General features: G+C 53.4%; 1 protein-coding gene across 3 annotated transcripts in view; it reads right to left on the reverse strand.

Annotated features, from left to right (window-relative positions):
• Nucleotides 1-12,261: 12,261 nt before the first annotated feature.
• The window catches only part of GLIS1 (GLIS family zinc finger 1), a 233,631-nt gene continuing 225,519 nt past the window's right edge, over nt 12,262-20,373 (reverse strand). For all 3 annotated transcript variants that reach the window (XM_073233966.1, XM_017673931.3, XM_073233965.1), the window contains exons 9-11: nt 15,829-16,007; nt 15,089-15,256; nt 12,262-12,772 (exon numbers count right to left, since the gene is read on the reverse strand). In XM_073233966.1, coding sequence (XP_073090067.1) covers nt 12,615-12,772; nt 15,089-15,256; nt 15,829-16,007 — 505 coding nt within the window. In that variant the 3' untranslated portion in view covers nt 12,262-12,614. The remainder of the gene's footprint in view (nt 12,773-15,088; nt 15,257-15,828; nt 16,008-20,373) is intronic.

The following is a 20,373-nucleotide window of genomic DNA, read 5'->3' on the forward strand; positions in this document are numbered from 1 at the left end:
TCCAGGTTTTTTGCTGCTGATCCTTGTAGGCACTAAAAAGTCAATGGGAAGCTGCGTGCCTGATTCCGGGGAGGGGCCGTGACTTGTTGGCTGTGGGCCCCCTGGGGTGACTGGGTGGTAAGGCAGCTTTTTTGGAAGGGCTCCAAATGCCCCTTTCTGGAGGCCAGTTACTGCAGAGAAGACTCTCCATCCTCCCGTCCTGTCACGGGGGCCCAGATGCTCGGCTGTTTCTGAGCCAGCATCCCCTCTCCTGGTCTCCTGGCAGTGGGGGGTGAGTGGTCGGGGGAGACCAGCTGCCTGGCTGTGCAGGTTGGGAAGGGGACTGACTACCAGCTCCTACACTGACTTCCTGTCAGCTCCTCCTTCTCAATCCAGCCCTTGCCCCCAGCTTCCTCAACATCTGGTGTCTCTGAGCCGAAGCCCTTTTGGGGTTCTGCAGAAGCCCTGCTCACATCTGGCAGGGCCCCTAACACGAGCGGCTTCTGTCCCATTAGCTTAGGTTCCACATCCCCATCGGCCCCATCTCCCACTGGCTCCCCTCCTGTTCTCACGGACTTTGATTCCTGTATCATCACCTTGGTGAGTTGCAGAAGGAGATGAGATCAATGCTTACATCCCATCTCTCTCCGGTATTTCAGATAGACCCGCTTGTGTCAGGCCATCGGAGGAGCCAGAGAAATACCATGATTATAACAGTACTTACCCGGTGCTCGCTCCATGCCAAGAGTCCTGCGAAGCCTGATACCGTGTATTATCTCGTAGGATTGGTGTTCTCACCCTGTGAGAGGACTTGCAGAGTGGGACTGGGCTCAGAGAGGTGGCGACTCGCCTAAGGTCACCCAGAGGGACCTGTCAGGCTCCTCGGCTGGAGTCAGAGGGCTGGCTGGTCCCGGCCCCCTGCCCCCCGGCCCCGGCTCAGCCTCCCGCTGCCCTGGCTCAGCCACCGTCGGTGCTCTGCTCAGCCATGTTCTCACTCCCACTTCCACATCTTTGCACAGGCTGTTCCCCTACAGAAGGGGAGAGCTTGCGTGTAAGAACAGAGATTACCCAGGCTCCCAGGGCAGTGGTGGAAGCCCTCCATTCACCCCCGTTGGCCCTTGTGTCCATAACAGTGCCTCTCCAGGGTGTTCCTTTGTGATTTCTCTAGAGATAAAACCCTTTCCTCTAATTATTTTGGTTTGTATTTGAAGGTTTGCCTCAGCCTGTCCCTGGGATGTACACCATTCCCAGGCAGTCCTTTTTTCACTTGGGGAGGGCTGATTTTTATAATTAGTGTCTAACCTGTTAGTTTTCTGTCTCTGAGGTGAGACAGCTGACCAAGTAAGGGACAGGGTTTTACATACCGATGGCGAACACAGCGCCAGTGGGAAAGTTACCAATTCGCCATTGGGTGCTGCTGCCCGATGGTGGTCATTTGTGCCTGGCTTTTTTCCATTTAGCATAGTGTTTTCAAGGTTTGTCCATGTTGTGGCAGTATTAATGCTTCCTTTCTTTTTATGGCTGAAAAATATTCCATTGTATGGATCGACCACATTTTGTTTAACCATTCATCAGTTGACGAACAATTGAGTCGTTTCCACTTTTTGGCTATTATGAACAATGCTGCTGTGAACATTCATGTACAAAATTTGTTTGGACATGTTTTAATTTCTCTTGGGCTTTTATTCCACCTAAGGGTAGAATGGCTAGGTCATATGGTAAATCTATGCTTAACTTTTTAAGGAGCTATAAAACTGTTTCCCACAGTAGCTACACTATTACATCGCCACAGCCATGGATGAGGGTTCTGGTTTCTCCCATTCTCACCAACACTTACTATCATCTGGCTTCTGGATGATGGCCCTTCCAGCAGGTGTCAAGTAGTAACCCCAAACTGGTTTGGGTCTGCCTTTCCCTGATGGCTACTGATGTCAAACACCTTTTCATGTGCTTTCTGGCCATTTGTAAGTCTTCTCTGGAGTAATGTTGATTCAGATATTTTGCCCAGTTTAAAATTGGGTTGTCTTTTTATTATTGAGTTGTAAAAGTTCTTAATATATTCTAGACATAAGTCCCTTATCAGATATATGATTTGCAAGTGTTTTCCCCCTTTCATGCATTGTCTTTTCACTTTCTTGATGGTATCCTTTGAGGCACAAACATCTTTAATATGATGGAGCTCAATTATCTTTTTGTTGCTGCTGTTCATGCTTTTAATGTCATATTTAAGAAAATATTGCCTAATCCAGGGTCATGAAGATTTACTCCTCTATTTTTCTTCTCAGACTTTTATAGTTCTAACTCTTTCATTTAAGTCTTTGGTTCATGTAATTTCTGTTTATGATGCGAGACGGGGTCCCAGCTTCATTCTTTTGTGTGTGGACATCTAGTTGTCCCAGCACCATTTGTTCAGAAGACAATTCTTTCCACATTTAATTGTCTTGGCATCCTTGTCAAAATTAACTGGCTATAAGTGTGAAGGTCTATTTCTGTAGCCTCAATTCTATTTCATTGATCTCTATGTCTGTCTTTATGCCAGTATCACACTATCTCAATACTACAGTTTTGAAATCAGGAAGTGGAGTCCTCCAACTGTTCTTTTTCAAGAGTGTTTTTGACTGTTCTGGGTTACTTGAAGTTGCCTGTGAGTGGTATGATCAAACTGTCAATTTCTGTAAAGAATCCAAGTGAGATTTTCATGGGGATTGTGTTGAATCTTTAGGTCAACTTGGGGAGTATTGCTCTTTTAACAATATTAAATCTCCTGATCAACGAACTTCCATTTTAGGTCTTCTTTCATTCCTTTCTACAATATTTTGTGGTCTTCAGAGTATAAGTTTTATATTTTTGTTATATTTGTTACTGCATATTTTTTTAATGCTATTGAAAATGGAATTGTTTTCTTAATTTTATTTTTGGATCATTATTGCAAATGCATAAAATTTCAAGTAATTTTTGTGTAGTGATCTGATATCCTGTAACCTTGTTATAATCATTTATTAGCTTTAATAGTTTTATTATGAATTCCTCAAGATTTTCTATATACAGATCATGTCATTTGCACACAGACATAGTTTTATTTATTTTTTAAAACTGGATGCCTTTAATTTTATTTCTTTGCCTAGTTGTCCTGGCTAGAGCCTCTGGTATTCTGTAGATGTTGGTTATGTCTAGTGGTTTGCAGTATTGTTCATCTCTTTTAGTTCCTTGTTGATCTTCTGCCTAGCTGTCCTATCCATTATAGAAAGTGGGGTATTAAAATCCCCAACAAATATTGTTGAATTATCTATTTCTCCCTTCAATTCTGTAAGTTTTTGCTTCATATGTTTTGGGATCTGCTGTTAGGAGCATATATGTTTGTAATTGTTATACCTTCATGATGGATTGACTCCTTTATCACTATAAAATGTCCCTCTTTATCTCTAATAGCTTTTTTTGTTTTAAAATCAATTTTGGACAGACTTTAGAAAAATAGTATTAGAACAGCAACTCCTCCCACAGGCTCCTGCTGGATTCCAGGGGAGGAAAAACAAGAGACGTCGCAGGCTCTGTGAGTGGGTCACTCTCCCCTCTTTCTTCTCCTGCAAGCAGTGATTCCAAGCCTCAATTTCCCTACCCATAAAATGAAAGGATTGGGATTTATAGTTGTTAAGGTTTCTTTAGCCCTTTGTGGGTTCTAGCATTCTGTAACTAGTATTAATAATAAGTGCCATTTATGAGATGCTTGTCTATACTTTCAATTACACAAATATATCCATTTATGTAACTGCCAATAAGGTAGAAAATTTTGTCCCTATTTTACAGCTGAGGAAACAAACGCTGAAAAAGGCTGGAGAAAATTTGGAAAATAGGAATAAGAGTGAAGAAGCCATAAATACCACCATCAACCTGATCTCCCAAAGCTAAACCACTCTTAACTTTGAAGGTACAGCCTCTAGATGTGCACATATTTTTAGAAAATTGTTTTCATATCATCAATACTGCCTTATTTCACTGCACAATGTATCCAAAATATTGAAAGAAGGATTTTCTCAGCATCAGAGCTGAACAAAGGTGAAAGAGGCTGCCTTGGTGGTAGTGAGCACCTGGTCAGTGGGGCTTTGTGAGCACAACACTTTGTTCTCACAGCATGGCAAGGACTCTCGTGGGGGTTGTTTATGAGCCTGTCTTCCCCCCTGGACTGTGAGGCCATCCATGACTAGGACCAAGCTGAGTAATATCACTTTCCCGTGCCCAGCTAGAGAAGACTTGGAGACAGTTTGATGAATTGATCGGCATGAGCCAAGGGACTCAAGAGGGAAATGAAAAACAGCTGAGTCTACAGACCAGGGCTGCATCTCTTTAAGAAAAGGAATTGTGATGGAAACGTCCTGGCCTGGATTCTACACTCAGTGGCAAGTCACTACCCTGCCCTATCTGTAAAATGGGGATTGAAATGATTTCCTTTCAAGCTTTTCCAGGTTGGCCTGGGAGACACTCTGGGCCAGGTTGACAGAAAGACCTTGGATGCCTTGGGACTCTGGAGTTGGGGCCATCTTCCCGGGCCTTGAGGAGCTGCTTGTCCTTGGAAGATGAGATGCCCCAAGAAAAAGGTCATGGAAAGGTTGACCAGCGTGGAGGGGCTGTGGGAGCCCTGGAGCCCTGGCTGGGTATCTGACATCCGTGAGTCCAGCCTCTGCCACTCTCCCATGCACTGAGCGACCTGGGCAGGCCCCAGTCCTCACTGCCTCTCTGCCCTTGATGCCGTGTGCTCTTCCGGAGCCCTTGCACACCACCAAGGTAGACTGTTGGGCATTCACTATATGCTCCATGCTGGTAGCCACAGAACTGAACAAAACAATGAAGGCTAACTTGGGGGAAGTAGGACTCAGAGAGGCAGCTTGTTCTAGGAGAAGGAATAGTGACCTTAGGGTCCAGTAGACCTGGTCTGGTGATCTGAGCCTGAATTTCCTCTTTTTCTAGGATGTTTGAAGAATGGATGAGTTAGCATATGTCAGATGATTGGCACACAGAAGGGCTCAAAAATCTCCTGTTGTCATGAGCAAGGCCTGAAAGGTGGGGAGAATCTTTCTTGGTCAGTGGGAGGCAGTAGGTGGCCTGGATCATAGATGTCTTGGAGTGATGGCCTTGCTTTTAGACAGCCTAGGTCCATTAGCTGCCAGGTCACATTCTGTTTCTGGCAAAGGCAGGATTTTCCCTCCTTAATTAGCAACCTACTCAGGGAAATGCTAAAAGTAGTGCCCATTCTTGGGCATATGTCCAATGGCTGTCAAGAGGACTCCATGGAGGAAAGTCTATTTCAAGAGCACAGTAAATGCATAGAGAGAAATTGAGAGAGAAGTCAGAGATTTGCAAGCTGTGGGAAGGGACACCACACTGGGGGCACTTCTGGGTGCTGGGCCCTGAAATGTGTTTATGGAAGTCTGTCCTGTTGGATGGGTGCAAGGATACCCAAAGCAAACTCTTTTTAGAGCAAAGTAGGAATAATGAATTACTCAGTTGCCAAATTGATAGCTGGAAGCTGCCTCCTCGAACCCACCATGGCTCTTCTTGGTCACCAAAAGCTGCTACATCCGGTTCCTTATGTCCTCTTCAGTACAACCCTATGTGTGATCATGATTTTCCATTTTTAAGTTGAAGACACTGAGGCCCAGAGAGACCATCTAAGTAAGGCTGCACAGCTAGAATTTGAATAAGGTCCCAGGTCCTGAGTAGACAGGCTGTGGTGTTCTAACTAGTGAGGCCTCTGTCAAAGACAGCAGGGTTGATGTGAGTATGTCTGGGGGAGTCCTGAGACCAGATCCACCGCCAAATTGCCATGTGTCCGTAGCCAAGGCAGACCACCTTCCTGAGCCTCAGTTTTCCCACTTGTAACATGAAGCTTGGTTTAGAGTTATAAAGAGCATACTTGAGGCATTTGTCTAAATGGGCCATCCTCAAATGGGAACAATATTGCTCCATTTAATCCGCCCATGAGGGAGAGACAACACCCCATCCTAGAGAGTAGAATCCTAGACTCAGTAAGGTGGCATGCCTATGGCCCTAGTCTGAGAAATTCTGCAGACACTGGGATCGCTGCTGCCAACACTCTGGGCCTCACCATCTTCTGAGAGCCACAAGCTTCCTGAACCTCAGTTTCTCCATCAGTGGAAAGAGAGCAGTGAGTGCCTGTCACACCCCCGGCCTCTCTAGGGCCTGGGACACCTTATAAAGCGAGGTCCATGGCGCAGCACGCAGTGCCTTGCTTGGCCTGGCAGACTGTCCTACATAGGAGTTAGCGACTTCCTGGGGCCATCCTCCACCTCTCCTTTTGTTTTCTAGCAGGAGAACCTGTGGGGGCCCAGCACCTCCCCACCCCCTGGGCCTGGCCTCAGCTTTCTCACCGTCTGGTGGCAGAGGCATGACTGACATGGAGGAACCCTTAGGTGAGCGCAAAGTGCCAGACTTGAGTGCAAATCTCAGCTTGCCTGGGCACAGCCCTTCATGGTTTGCAAAGCAGACTCCTGTTCCACCAGCGCTCTGGATTCTGGGAGCCCTCAGGGCTGGGAGTATGGTTCCCATTGCACAGATGAGGGAATTGAGCCCCAACCCCTACCCTGAGTGTGAACCAATTTTCCACACATCAGTGGCAGAGGCAGGCTGTAAGCAAGTTGACTCCAAACCCCAGCACCTTGTCTAAACTTGGCACATGCCCTTCACCTTAGGAGTCTGGGGACAGCAAAGTGCTGGGGCTCAGAAGTTGGCCAAGGGCAGGCCAGGAGGACCCGAGCTCGAAACCTGGCAATTTGCTCCATCTTTCTGGTCCTCAGTTTTCTCATCTGTAAAATGTGGTGACAGTAGGACCTGCCCTGCAGGGCCCCGTGAAGACAAAGTGATCAGCACACATGGCACTGACAGTGCCCGGCCCACAGCAGGTGGCAGCTGCTGGTGTGATCTCTGGTCCAGTGTTTCCAGCCCTTGCTGGACACCGGAGCCCCTGGGAACCTTTCACACAAAGCCCGGCCTGCTCTCAGGGGTGGGGTCTGTGTATGCGGCTGTGGGAACTCCCAGTGTGCAGCCAGTGGAGGAGACTGCTCTGTTTCAAGCTGCTCAGTGTGGAGACGGGTAAACTGAGTCATCTTGGGCACAGTCTGGGGCAAGGGTGGCCTTGAGGAGCCTCGGTTTCCTCATCTGTGGAGTGAGGTCTGTCCCCGCTGTGGCCTGGCTGCCTCTTAGTCTTGAGAGGCTGACAGAAACTCATGGGCTCAGACTGAAGCTCCTAGGTCAACTCTGCTCTTTCCCTGCAGCCTCCAGACCACGCTGAGTTCCTACCATGTGGGCTACTGGTCGGGGGAATGGGACAACGGAGAGCAGAAGAGCCCACCGTGGCTGCCCCTTCCTGCTGTCCTGGGCTGCCTGAGGCTGAGGTCTGCCCGCCCCAAACCTCTGAGAAAACATTTAGGTAGTAACTCAAGCCTCAGCCACCTGCTTTCCCTGTGTATTCACAATTAATCATCTGGACGTGCTCCGCCTTATGTCCAGCCCCAGGAGCAGCGTGGGGGTGGTTGGCCCCACTGCTGTCTGTGTGCGTGTGCGACAGCAACTGTAATGGGTCCTGGCTGGGTCTGAAAGGCCGGTGGAGCTTGCACAGTCCAGCCTTTGGTCTAGTGGCAACACTGCTGTGTAGCTGTCTGCTCGCTCTTGCCCGGTCCAGGTCCGCTCTGCCACCCCCGGCCCACATCCAACACCAGGCCTGTACTCCCTGGCCCTCTGGGGGCTCAGACAGCCCCCACCCTCCAGCACAGACAGGACACATTGCTTAGGTGGCAAAGCCTGGCACGGGGCTGCCTGGAGGCTGTTTCTTCACTGGCTCTTCCACAGGTCCTGGTGTATGGGGGCTCCTGGCCCCGGGGCATAAATGGAAGAATTTTGGCTCTGAAGCTGTGGAGCTGATGAGGTCTGGCCATTCCTTCCCTGTTCACGTTCCATTTGCATTTCCCCCCAGAGACAGGATCACTTAGAAACCTATAAATCCCTGGCAGGGCTGACGGCCCAGGCAAGTATATAAATCGGGACTTGTAAAAGTATAATGGTCCCCTCTGGACGGCAGAGGAGAGCGCGCGCCAGAACGCCTCAGGCCGCGGCCCAGGGCCCATTCTCGCTGTGTAATGCAGTTGGCAGGGGTGGCGGCTGGGCCTGGTGCCAGGGCCACAGGCCTGCACTGGAGTGCCGGACTGTCTTGGTGGCCTCAGTTCTTTCCTCTGTAGAATGGGCTAACGGTTACCTCGCAGAGCGTTGTTAACAACATCACAGAGGTTCTCAGAGGAGCTGTACGGTATGAGATGCTGTAGTTTTCTGGGTTACTGACAGGATGTGGAGGACAACCGCAGGCTCGGGACCAGACTTGGGTTCTCCACTGCCGGTCACTGGCCTGCTCTCTAACTCTGGACACCTTCCAGCCCCTGCACAGCCTGTCTCCTCATTTGCAGAATGGGTTGGGTGTGAGTTCACCAGTATTTGTTGTGGCCCTGCTGTGTACGAGGTTCTGGGCAGACAAGTCCTTGTTTTCTGCTCCTGTTTCTCCTGCTCCACTGGCATATTTAACAGGTATCGAGTGCCTGCTCCATGCCAGGCACTGTTCTAGGTGGGGCAGTCAGCAGTGATGGGGGGCAGATCAGGACCTGCTTCACAGGGCGGGGTTTGTGGGAGCTGCCCATCCTCACCCTCCACAGCAGCCGGTGGGAGGGGGCGTCCCGAGGCTTAAATCTGGCCTGCAGCTCCTGACTCCCCCTTGCTTGGCCGCCTTATTCTCCACACCTTCCGGTGTTTCTCCCTCTGGGAAGGGGGCGGAGCCCAGGGCCTCAGCGGGCCTCTCAGCCTGAACAGTCTGGGTCCAGGAGGACCTGGAGGACCGGCTGGGACAGAGATCAGCAGGCAGGGGGAGTCCATGCAGGATTCAGGTATGGGGGATCCCTGGGCCCAGCATCAAGGGGCCCCTAGGCCTGGCCATGAAGGGCAACAGGGAGATCCTAATATCCCCTCTCCCCAGGCATCCCTGGCAGGTGGAATTCAGGCTGAGGCGCTGGGGGCAAGGTGCTGGCTGCTTCTGGGCCGCAGAGATTTAGGCAAGAGTGGGGGGGCAAAGAAAGGGGAGGCAGGGGAGGCGGAGGCACGTCTTCCCAGAGCTGGAAGAGGGCCAGGGAGGGAGAAAATGGAGGGGGCGAGACAAGAGGGGCAGAGTGGGAAGGGCAGAGAAAGGGAGAGAACTGGGAGGGGGGTGGTAGGGATGGAAGGGCAGGGGCAGGGAGATGGCCAGGGAGAGAGGGAGGGTGGCAGACGGAAGGACAGCTCAGGGGCCAGGGGGAGAGTGAGCGGAGGCCGAGAGGGACGGGGAGAGGAGACAGGACTGGCAGATGGGGACAGAGGGACTGGGAGGGGGAGACAGAGGGACTGGGAGGGGGAGACAGAGGGACATGAGGTAGGAGACAGGGCCCCCGGTGGAGGTGGAGGCAGGGCAGCAGGAGAGCCAGGCCAGTCTCAGCCTGAACTGAACAAAGGTTGGGGCTGCAGGAGTGGCTGGACTGGAAACGCAGTGTGGTCACCTGGCAGGCCTGGGCACTGTCCTGTACCTTGGGTCCCCCTTGGGGGCTCCCGGACAGACTCAGCCTCACCTCTGACTGGGCCCTCTGACTGGGACAGACCCCACAGGGCCCCAGGGAGTCTTTAGGTGAGATATACCAGCCACCTCCACCTGACCCTCGGCCCTTGTGAGGGGCAGCAATCACCATGCCCCCCGTAACGGCAGTACACTCTGGCTGCAGAGCCCCTGGCATGGGGCAAAGCCCGGCAAGGGCCACATTCTGTTTCCTGTGTGAGAGGAGCAAGCCCTAGCGGGCAGGGGAGCTCAGGTCCAGGCTCTCAGCGGGTCCTACCCCAGGGCCCCGCCCATGGCCGTGCTCACCTTAGACTGGGCGTGAGACCCAGTGGGCATAGGGTGGGGAGGTCCCCAAGTGTGCCAAGAGGAGGACGGGAGGCTCAGAGAGGACCCAGCAGGGCCAGGGCAGAATCACATTCGCAGCCCCGCCCGGGGTGGTGGCGGAAGCTACTGGGTGCAGGGCCTTTGTCTCCACCTCACTCGTCTTTTCTTTCTCTTTGTTTCTCTCTGCCTTTGTCTGTTTTTCCCTCTGTCTCTCTGAAATTAAATGGGATCCAACTGCCAGCTCCCTGTGTGTTCTTCTGCTCACAGCTCTGCCCTTTTCATTATTAATAGAAGTATGTCCTCATTGTACAGCTTAATTCTGCTCATCTGGAGCAGACTAAGTGCTTACAGTGACATGCAGCTCTGATTCCTGAGCACCCTCGTTAGAGGAATGTTGCCACGACCTAATTAGTTCCATAACCGGGTGGGGGCGGGCGTGGGGGTGGGGGTGAGGAGAGCCTGGGTGGGAGTCAGAGGCCCTGGGTCCTCCTCCCTGACGCCAGTGTGCTGTGTGACCTTAGGTCAGTTCCTCCCCGCTGGGGGCTCCACCAGGCTTGCTCTGCAAAGCCACGGCTGGGAGAGGAGTGGGAGCCAGGTCGCCCCCAGTCTTTGGTGGTGGTAGAAAGTGCAGTGCATGAGAGCATGTGCTCTGGTGCCCAATGCCTGGGTTTGAATCCCAGCTCTACCACCCGCTGGCTGTACCACATGGACCTGTTACTTAGGTACCCTGTCCCTCGGTCTCTGCATCTGTCAAATGGGGGAACTGCCAGTCAGGCTCTGGCAGGAAACTGAAGGCCCTCTGACTGGGACAGCTGAAGAGGGTTTAATGAAGGGACTACCTACAATGGTGTGTGTGGAGGGGGTGCAGGCAAACAGACAGTGTGGCGTCCTGACTTTCCTAAGAGTGGTAGCATTTCCTGCAGTGCAGGTGGCACCCCCTGCGGGTGCCTGAGGGGGAAGCCAGGGGCGGCCGCCAAGGCTTGTGCTGTGTGGACAGGGTCACTTGACTAAGCCAGGACCTTCAGTGGAGGGCTGTCTGCCCAGGGACACTCACTCTCCCCCTCCTTCCCATGCTGGCCTTCTCATTGGCCAGAGCTGGCTGGAGCCAGCCGGAGCCAGAGGAAAGGGGGCCCCAGATACAGGCTGGACCCAGAGCAAGGTAGCTGTGCACCTGGGAGTGAAGGTGGGGAGTGGGCAGTGCTGAGCCACAGTGCAGCAATCGCAGGCCTGGCTCAGAGCAGCACCCGTGGCTAGGTGAGCTCCTTGCCTCACTGGATTACAAGCAGGGCCAGACACGCACCCTGGTTCTGTCACTGCTTGGCTGTTTGGCCTCTCTGAACCTGTTTCCATCTTAAAAAAGGGGTTTGACTAGATCTTTCCATCTTGCTTTGCCTACCTGACTTAGCCATGCCGGAAGTACAAACAGGTGTTCCTTTGAGCTGGGTTTGAATCCTGCCTGCTGCGCTTCACTACAGGAGAATAGAGAATTTTCCATAAGGCTGTTCCCAGGAACACGGGCGAGGGCCTGGCATACAGTAGGTGTGCAGCAAACACGACTTCCCTTGCTTTGCTTCACTTTAGCAGGAGTTTTCCTTGAGGACTTTTTTTTTCTTTTACCTTCAAGGTGACTTGGTGAGATGTAGGACACAGTCCAGGCCACATGCACAGGCCTGGGTGGGGGCCTGTTTCTGGTGCTGGGCGCTGGCGAGGGAAAGAGGCAAGAGGAAGAAGAGCTCTTTGTGAGCCTTGATGTCCTCAGAACTGGCTATTTCTTCCCTCTCTTCTGGGCCTCTCAGGGTGGGGTGGACCTCTGTGCACAAAGGATGCTTTCTGCACGCAGCCCACCTGCAGGGGCCCTGCCTGTGTTACTCACCTTCCAGAGGCTGTTTGGGCTTTGACCCTGTAAGGCCTGCCTTGTCCTCCCATGACCTTCCCTGCTTACCCAAACCTAGCACCAGAACTGAAGCATGTTTTTCCACCAGCTGAGAAGTCAGTGCCGAGAGCAAAGGTCTGGGTCAGACAGACCTGGGTTCCAATTTCAGTCTCAGCCTGGATCTGCTTGCCTGCCAGTGGGGATAAGCCTGCCTTGCAGTGTGGTCCTGGGACTGGTGCTGATGTCTATAAGGCCCCCTGCACGTGGTGGGGGCCATGTGATGCGGGCTCCACCCCCCACTGAGGGAGCTGGGGCCTGAGCTGGGCCCTGTGTGGCCTCCTGAGCCCCCATGCTGGCTCTTAGTTACACACTCCTTGCAGGGCTCCTAGACTTGGCCTCTAGGACGAATCACAAAGCAGGACCAAGGCCCCAAGTCTCATTTCCAGTTTTTAATGTTTTCTTGTAAAACCAAAAATATAAAACTGGCAGGGCAATGGAGAACAAGTTCTGTACATTTTATATACACGAGGTCTGTGATTTCAAAACCGTTGGAGAGAGCAAAAAGGAAGACACAAAGGAAAGTCCCAGGTCATGGATCCTGATGGGCACCTCTGAGCACCCGGCTTGGGCTTGAAGGCTGGCTCCTGGCCAGTGCTGGGCGGCTGCCATCAACCAGGCACCCTGAGTCTGCAGAGAGCTGTAGCCTGGCTGCTTGGCCTGGGTGCATGCAGGGTGGTAACAGATGGCCAGTGGACAAGGTAGCATCTGCAGTGGAGGGCGGGCAGGTGTGGGCAGGGCCTTCCTTCAAGTGTCCGTGTAGATGGAGGGGATGTGACTCAGGCAGTGGTCAAAGGCCCCATTGGGAAAGAAGCTGCAGTCCTCGGGGCCACTGGACGCGATGTCTGCAGGTGGCTGCAGTGGCAGTGTTGTGGGACATGGAGCGTCGGCCAGGGCCTCGTAGCCTGTGGGGATTGGGGTGGGGATAGGCTGGAGAACTCGGGGCTATGCCTTGTGATGTTTTCCCAGACCCCTGACAACTCCCTCCTGCCCAGGGTCAACTCCTAGCAATGTCCCCTCAGCTCCCCTCAGATAGAGGAGCTGGTGGATGGGTGGGAAGGGGACTGGGGAAGAGACACCCTAGGCCTTGCACTCCCAAGGGACCCATGGCAGCGGGGCAGACAGGCCCAGGCTGGCTTAGGGCAGTCCGTCACCCAGTGCTGGACTCGGGGCAGGATGTAGGGAAGGGAGCCATGGGTTATCACAGCCCTTGGCTCAGGGGCTCATCCTGCCCTGGCAGAAAGACCCCACCTCACCAGACATAAGAAATCCAAAGAAGGGAACCAGCACTAGCTGGGCACTCACTGAGGACTTACTGAAGCCTCTTCTCACTTAGGCTTTGCAGCAATCCTGTGAGGTGGGACTCACGGTGCAGAGAGAATAAGACACTTGCCCACGGTCATATTGCTAGTAGTTGGGGGAGCTGGAATTTGAACCCAGGTCCATCTGGCTCCAAGACATCTGACTTGTCCATCAGACATGCTATTTGCAGGTGGGGGGTCACTGCTCAGAGGATCCTCAACCTGGGAAGGGCCTGGAGAGGTAATCTTATCCATCACTGCCTTAAGGGCTCTGTCCCTGAGCTGCTGCCAGGTGGGCCTGTCTTCCCATCCAGGCAGTGGGGCCAGGCTATACTTCTGAGGCTCACGGCCCTACCTTGGCAGTTTGGACTCAGTCCTGCGCATCTGTTTTCAGCTTGGCAGAGGAGGTGTGGGCAGCTGAGTGGGGCTTGGCCTGGACACTGGATGCTAGGCTGCCACTCAGATGCAAGGAAGAAAGGAGGCCAAAAGGCCCCCATCCTGGTGCGGGGCTGTGGACGCTGCCTCTCGCCCACTCAGTTAGTTCTGAGGCCTTGCTGTGATCCCCCTTGGGCTGGGTGGGGGATGGGCGCAGATGGGGTGGTGAGAACCAGCAGTGCCGGGGATGGTGGCCGGTGCCCAATCACACACCAACCCGCATGTGTGCAAACACGGAACATGCCCACCAGCCGCACACATGCTGTGATTGGCACACATTTGCCCATGGTGCATGTATGTAACATCTGCCTACCCACAAACACATGTTGGAGTTGAACACAGTCTACCCACATACAAGGGTCACAGGACAGATAACACGCAATGTGTGCACACAGACAGGAATCACAGATGGGTGACACAATGTGTGCATGAAGACGGGTCACAGGCTGGGGAATGCGTGTGTGCACACAGCATGAATAGCAGCACAGTGTGACGTGAGCACATGTGTGCAGATATGAGCACACTTGCCCTGGAGCTCCTTACACACTCCTGGGGGCTCACACTGCCTGGAAGCCACCCATGCCAACCTTGCCTGCACATGTACACAAAGAGGTGCCCATAAACACATGTAGAGAGAAGACCTACACAGACATGCAAGTATGTGTGAACAAGACCCTATATCTTTACCCCTCCATCTGCAGCTGCACATACCTAGAGCTGCCCAAGAGGCCTCTGGGACAGGATCTCAGGCTCCCCTTTGTCTGCGGCCCCCATCCTGCCCAGGCCATGTAGCTGCCAGCTGGACCTGAGGCTGACTTGGGGTGGGGCTTGGCTCAGGCAGCTCAGGGAGGGTCAGGCCCCACCCACCCGATGTTCCTGCTCTGTCCAGTACTGGGCCTGCTGGCCTGAGCCTGCTTCCACCTGGGTGTGTGCCCACCAGGGTTCTTAGCCCAGCCAGGGGCAATATCTGGGGAAGGCCCAGGGCCTTCTAAAGGACACAAATGCAGCACAAGGAGCAGACATGGCCTCCAGGCTCTGTCCCTCCCTGGTAGTGTGGTGTCTGGGGACCTCTGTTTCCTCATCTGTTAAATGAAGATCCATATTTGTCTCATCCTCTGTTGTATCCCCAGGGTCTGCAGCTGTGCCTGGCTTCCAGGAGGTGCTCAGTAAATATTTAAAGGGAAACATCAACTAGACTGTGATCTCCCAGCCTGATTCTTCCCAGTGTCTTTAGAAACCTCCAGAGTCCAGACATGCAGAAGCCACATGAGAACGTGGAAGGAACACTGACTTTGGAGTCCAGCAGGGTGCAAATCCCCGTTCTGAGGGGTCCTGGGACTTCTCTGAGCCTTTATGTCCCCCTCTGAAGTGGGGATGATTCTGCCTCACAAGGCTGCCCCAAGGCTTCAGGCTAACGTGCACAAAGCACCCAGCACACAGTTGGGCCTTGGCAGGCCCTGGGGGAGGTACCCACGTGGGGCTTACCTGTGGTAGGTAAAGGCGCACTGAGGCTGTGGTAGCCATTGGGCCGTAGCGGGTTGAAACTGTGGGATTCCCCAGATGGTCCGTTCCCACTGGCTGCTGCCTCAGTTGTCCGGTAGCAGTCACCATATGGGAAGCAGTTATGGATGGAGTGGAAACTGCCCTGGTACCCTGCAGAGACAGGCAGCAAGGGCTGCATTAGCAACAGTGAAATGCCCAGGGCGGGGAGGGGACTGTCCCTGCTGTGCTGCTCAGCCCCCCATATTGTCCTGTCCAGGCATGGACGAGGAGAGAGTCCCAGGGTGGAGAAGGTACTGCAGGTCCTGGGCCCTCTTCCCAGCTCTGTCTTGCATTGGAGGGGACTGGGTGAGGGGTCCTCATGTGACTTCACCTGACTTGAGTCTTTGGTGGCTGACTCTGGTGCTCTGAGGGAGGGGGCTGCTGGCTCTCCACCCCCTGACCCTCTGAGATGCCCGATTGCTTCCCATTCCTCCCCAAGGCAGGCTGATGCTGGGAGAGCCCTCTGACACCTTGTCAATGAAGCAAACTCTTCCTCACCCCTCAGAGCAAACTCCTTCGAGGAAGTGCCCCAGCCCCCAACTTAGCATGTTGGGACACATAGCTCATGGCTTCTGCCCTCATTCTGAGTACCTGCCTGCCTCTCTCAGGTAGGTGTCTCATGCCCCTCAGGCACCCCCAGCCTGAGTGGGTGTACATGGAGAGGTCCTCCGGCCAGAGCTTACCTTGTGGGCTAGGCAGAGGCGGGGGTGGAGGGATCTGGAAGGGCGGGTAGGGGGGCTTGCTGGGGACAGTGGGGAAGGGCTGGCCCCCAGGAGAATGGCTGCGGGAGGATGATGGCAGGGGTGGTGGCCCGAGCCCCTTCAGGGGGCTCACCATAGGTGAGAGTAGGCCGGGTCCCAACCTGGAGAGAACAGACACAGCCATTAGCAGACAGGCTCAGGCAGCCTGGGGAGCCAGAGACATGGCTGCCACTGCTTGCTGCCCTCCAGTAATGGTGAGCTCACTAGCTGACCGCCTCTAACTTATGATCATGCAGTTAGAAGAGGAAGCTTTCGTTTCTGATGATGTTCAAACCGGAATTAAATTTAAAAATCCTGTAAGCCATAGAGTCCAAAAGAATCAGTAAAGAAAAACTTCTGTATGGTATTTAGGATTGTTAGTCAGTAAGGAACACTGGTTATAAGCATGACCTCTGAAGTCAATAGAAGTGTATTTAAAACACCATCTGTTCACAGGCCATGTGAGTTTGGACAAGACGCTTCATGTCTCTGAGCCTTGGTTTCCTCGCAGGGTAGCTGTGTTCTCCACCTGGCACACTGTAGCTCTTGTTACCCAGGGCTAAATACCAGCTGCTCCTGCTGGAGCCTGACACTCTAACTGTGCACACAGCGCAGGCCACCTGCAGGAAGAGCCCGGGCAGCTGCCCCGGAAGCTGTGGCAGTTCCTTAGTGGCAGAACATCCATGTCACCATTCACTGAGCCTCTGCCTCTCCCAGGTCCTGTGAGAGATGTACTTGTGTCCTTCTCACAGGTCAGAAAACCAAGGTTCAGAGAGGTTGCCCAAGTTACTCCCAGCCACAAAGCACTGACATCGTGGGTTATGGTGAGGGTAAAATTTAATACGGCAGTGTAGACAAAGCACCTAGTATAGTGTCAGATACATTCTTAGCCACTCCATGAACATTGTCATTATTATGAAGATGAAGGGAAGGACAGCTAGCAGGTTCTGATGCCCAAGCTGGCCTCTATTCCCCTGCACAGTGTACTTTTAGAATCTTTTGTCTCCATCTCTGGCCATTTTTCCTCCACTTGCATAGACCTTGGGATGGGGGGACTCACGACTCTTCCTTAAACAGAGCCTGAGGGGATGCAGGCCTATGCCCGGGCTCTCTGACAGTTCATGTTCTGAAACATGACTGCAGTAGCTAAGAGGTGTAGAGTTACCCCAAGCCCAGCTGAGCCCAGGAGACCCTCCGGACTGCACACCACTGTGGGCCAGCTTCCTCTCTCATGCTGCCCTCCTAATCCTCTGGAGTCTGTTCACAGGAACCCAGATGACCCTGGGTCAGTGGATATAGACTGTCTTGGGACCAGGCTAAAGACACCAGCCATAGGGCGTATGTGTATTGCAGAAAGAGGGAGAGAGCAAGAGCTCAGTCTCCATTTTCTTGTCTGCATCTGTAGACTTGGACCATCCACGTTAAAACACATGGCAAATTTAAAGACAACCTTGTCAGGCTAGACACCCGCTGTCCTCCCTTCAAGACCTTTGCTATTAATGGGCGGGTCAGTGCCTCTCTCTGAGCGAAGCAGGACTATCTTGAAAGGGGAAAGGAGAGTTGGAGAGAGGTTGGGGGGACTCCTTGTCTGCAACTCTGCCAGGTTCCGCATCTGCTCCCTCCAGCCTGGTGTCCTGCTGTCACTGCCACTCCACTGCACTGTCATCACTCACATGTCTGGGACCCCCATCACTGGGAGTGGGATGAAGGCAGCAGAAGGGGGGCGTCCAGGCTGGGTCCCTGGTCCTTGGCCCAGCATCTAACCCACTGCAGGCACATGTCAGCCTCCTTAAGTTAATGAACTGAATCCTCAAAAAGGCTCCATGAATTATCATCATCATCATCACTAATCTGTTTAGGCCTATCTTACAGGGCTGTCAAGTGGGACAGGGACCCCCCCTGTGCTCTATAACCTGGAGGGGGTCTGTGCACAAGCTGTCCTCATAACCAGCTCTCCCGGCCACAGCAGGGCCGAGGCGTGGCTGTTACGGTGGGGTCTCCTCTTTCGGGCCTGCTGTGTGGTGCCCACCCCGCTCTGGCACCCATACCCTGCTCTTCCCCGAGTTTCTGTTAGTCCCCTCCCCTGGGAGCTCCTGCAGGGCGGCCGGACCTCAGACCTCTGTCACTTGGTGCTCAGCACTGGGCCTGGTACCCAGCAAACTGCTGAGAAACGCTAACCAATGGGTTTCTGAATTGCTCAGCTACAAAGCTCAGAGATTAACAGCATTGCAGAGTTAAGGAGAAGCAGACCAGAAGGGGAAGAGCGTGCATTTTCAAAGTTTGTTTCTCCTGTCTCAAACCTGCCATAAGCTCCCATTTGCCACCTTCACAGCCAGTGAAATTAAACAGAACATGACTCTCTGCAGCAGACATGAAGGCTGAGGTTATGCTGCTCTACCTGAATTCTTTAAAAGGAAAAAAGATCATCTGGCGCTCCTCTTCTGAGTCATGCAAATTATTCCTAAATCAAATATTTTTGCTTCAATTGGAACCTATAAAAATTAACATAAAACCTCATCAGCCTGGCAGACTGAGGACTTCATACTTTGTACAGGGCCCGGGAAAAAAACTCCACCCTATTTGGCATCTTCTCTGAGCCAGGGTAAATAATTTTGGTCATGAAGTCAGGCCCTCTTAGCATATTTTTGGGTCAATCAGATAATTCTGTCAAGCTATCTAAACGTCCCAGAAAAACCACTGGGGAGCTGAGAGTGGCCTTCTCTGTTGATTTTGGCAGGAAGGGGAGGCTGAAGGCCTCCCTGCCCCAACACACTTCACAGGGGCTGAAAAAAGAAACCCGTTCAAGCCAGCCTGGGCATGGTGTCAGGCGTGAGGGTCCATCCCTCTGCAGCCACCTGGAGGAACCTGGAGGCCTCCCTGGGCAGGGCAACTCCAGCCCTCACAGGCCTGGGTGGGCACGCAGGCCGGTGGCCCGTCTCAGGCTTGTCATCACTGCCTCTCGCTGCAGGAATTCTTGACGGGCACTTACGCGGGCGGCAGGCAGGTGATGAATGAGGAGGAGTAGAGTACATGGGCTTTCGTGGGGAAAGGTCTCTGTGGTTTATTTTTCTTCAGTTGGAGATGTTTTTGGGCTGGCTGGTGGGTAGCAGGTAGCCTGAGCCAGTGGGTGGGTAGGTGGGGGACAGGAGGCTGGGGTCCATGGAACTTGTACCTGGTGACAAATGATGATAGGCATGTACAGCTGATCCTCACTACCTTCCTAGGGGAGGCTACTTTAATGCCCATTTTATAGAGGAGTAAATGGAGGCTCTGGGAGGGCTTGGTTTTCTGGGTCACCCTTCACACTCCACCAGGCTGCCTCTTCATGTCTCTCCACCACTCCCAACCATGGTCATTCCCTGCTGCACAGACGGCACTTCTGCCTACCCAGGGGCTCCCTGCTTATGGCCCCTCCCAGCCCTGCCCAGCCGGAGTGGCCCCAGCACTGCTTACTCTATGTCGCTCACAGATACACCCTCAGGTGTCCTCCCCACCTGGCTCAGGCCTCCATCCCCCACATGCGGTGCTGCCCCTGGCAACCCAGTCGTAAACCCAACCATAATACCGTGCTCAGCACCCTTCAGATAGAGTCGCCGCGGTCTCGTGATCCGGCTCCCGTTACCTCTGTCCTGAGCCTGTCACCCCACACGAGGGCTCGTGCCTCCTAGGACACCCCAAGCTCCCACTACGCCAGCCCATACCCTCGCTGCTCCTTCCTCCCAGCCTCTCCACTAAGCCAACTCCTGCATCGCCTCCAGGCAGGCCTCCCTGGCACCCCCACCCCCACACGGGGGTCTCCTCCAGGCTTCTGCGGCCCCTTGGCTTCCTTCCCTCGGAGCTGTGCCCATGTGGTCAGTCCCTGCAAGTCTGTCCTCTCCTCTCCCATGGCGAGCTTCTCCAGGGCTGGGGCCTGCTCATGTAAGGGGCTCAGTAACTGGACATCAGATGAATGGAAGACAAAGTAGCAGGAGGAGCCCAGTGAGGAGCCATGGACGACAGATTTGGTGATGGAAACAAGCTGGCCCCAGGCACAGGCAGGCCACATCCAAGGCCAAGGCTGTGGCCTCAAGGAGGAAGGGTAGGGGAGGAGGAAGGCCTTGGGGGGAGACTTTGATTAAGTCCTGCTGGTAGTAAGTGAAAGTGGCAGGGAAGACATGTGGTGGGGCTGTGAGGACTCCCTCTACCTGTTTGTAAGGAAAACAGATTTTGGCAGCATTAGGGGCTAGCAATTAGCACATTCACCATTTCCAGCTGATTATGTGACCAAAATGGGAATCACACTGAATATAGGAAGAGGCCACTGCTCCCTGCAGTGATCCTGCAGTAAGGGCTCCTGGAAGCATTGGCAGGCCAGGCAATGGTCACAGCTACAGTGGTCAGAGATGGAGGGGAGACCCAGGCAGGAGTGGGCAATGGGCAGTCTGCTCACCAAATGCACAATGCGAACCAGAGAGAAGCCAGACTGTGGCTCCCAAGGAAGCCTTTGTG

This window comes from Manis javanica, chromosome 4 (assembly GCF_040802235.1).
Source record: "Manis javanica isolate MJ-LG chromosome 4, MJ_LKY, whole genome shotgun sequence".
Lineage (NCBI taxonomy): Eukaryota > Metazoa > Chordata > Mammalia > Pholidota > Manidae > Manis > Manis javanica.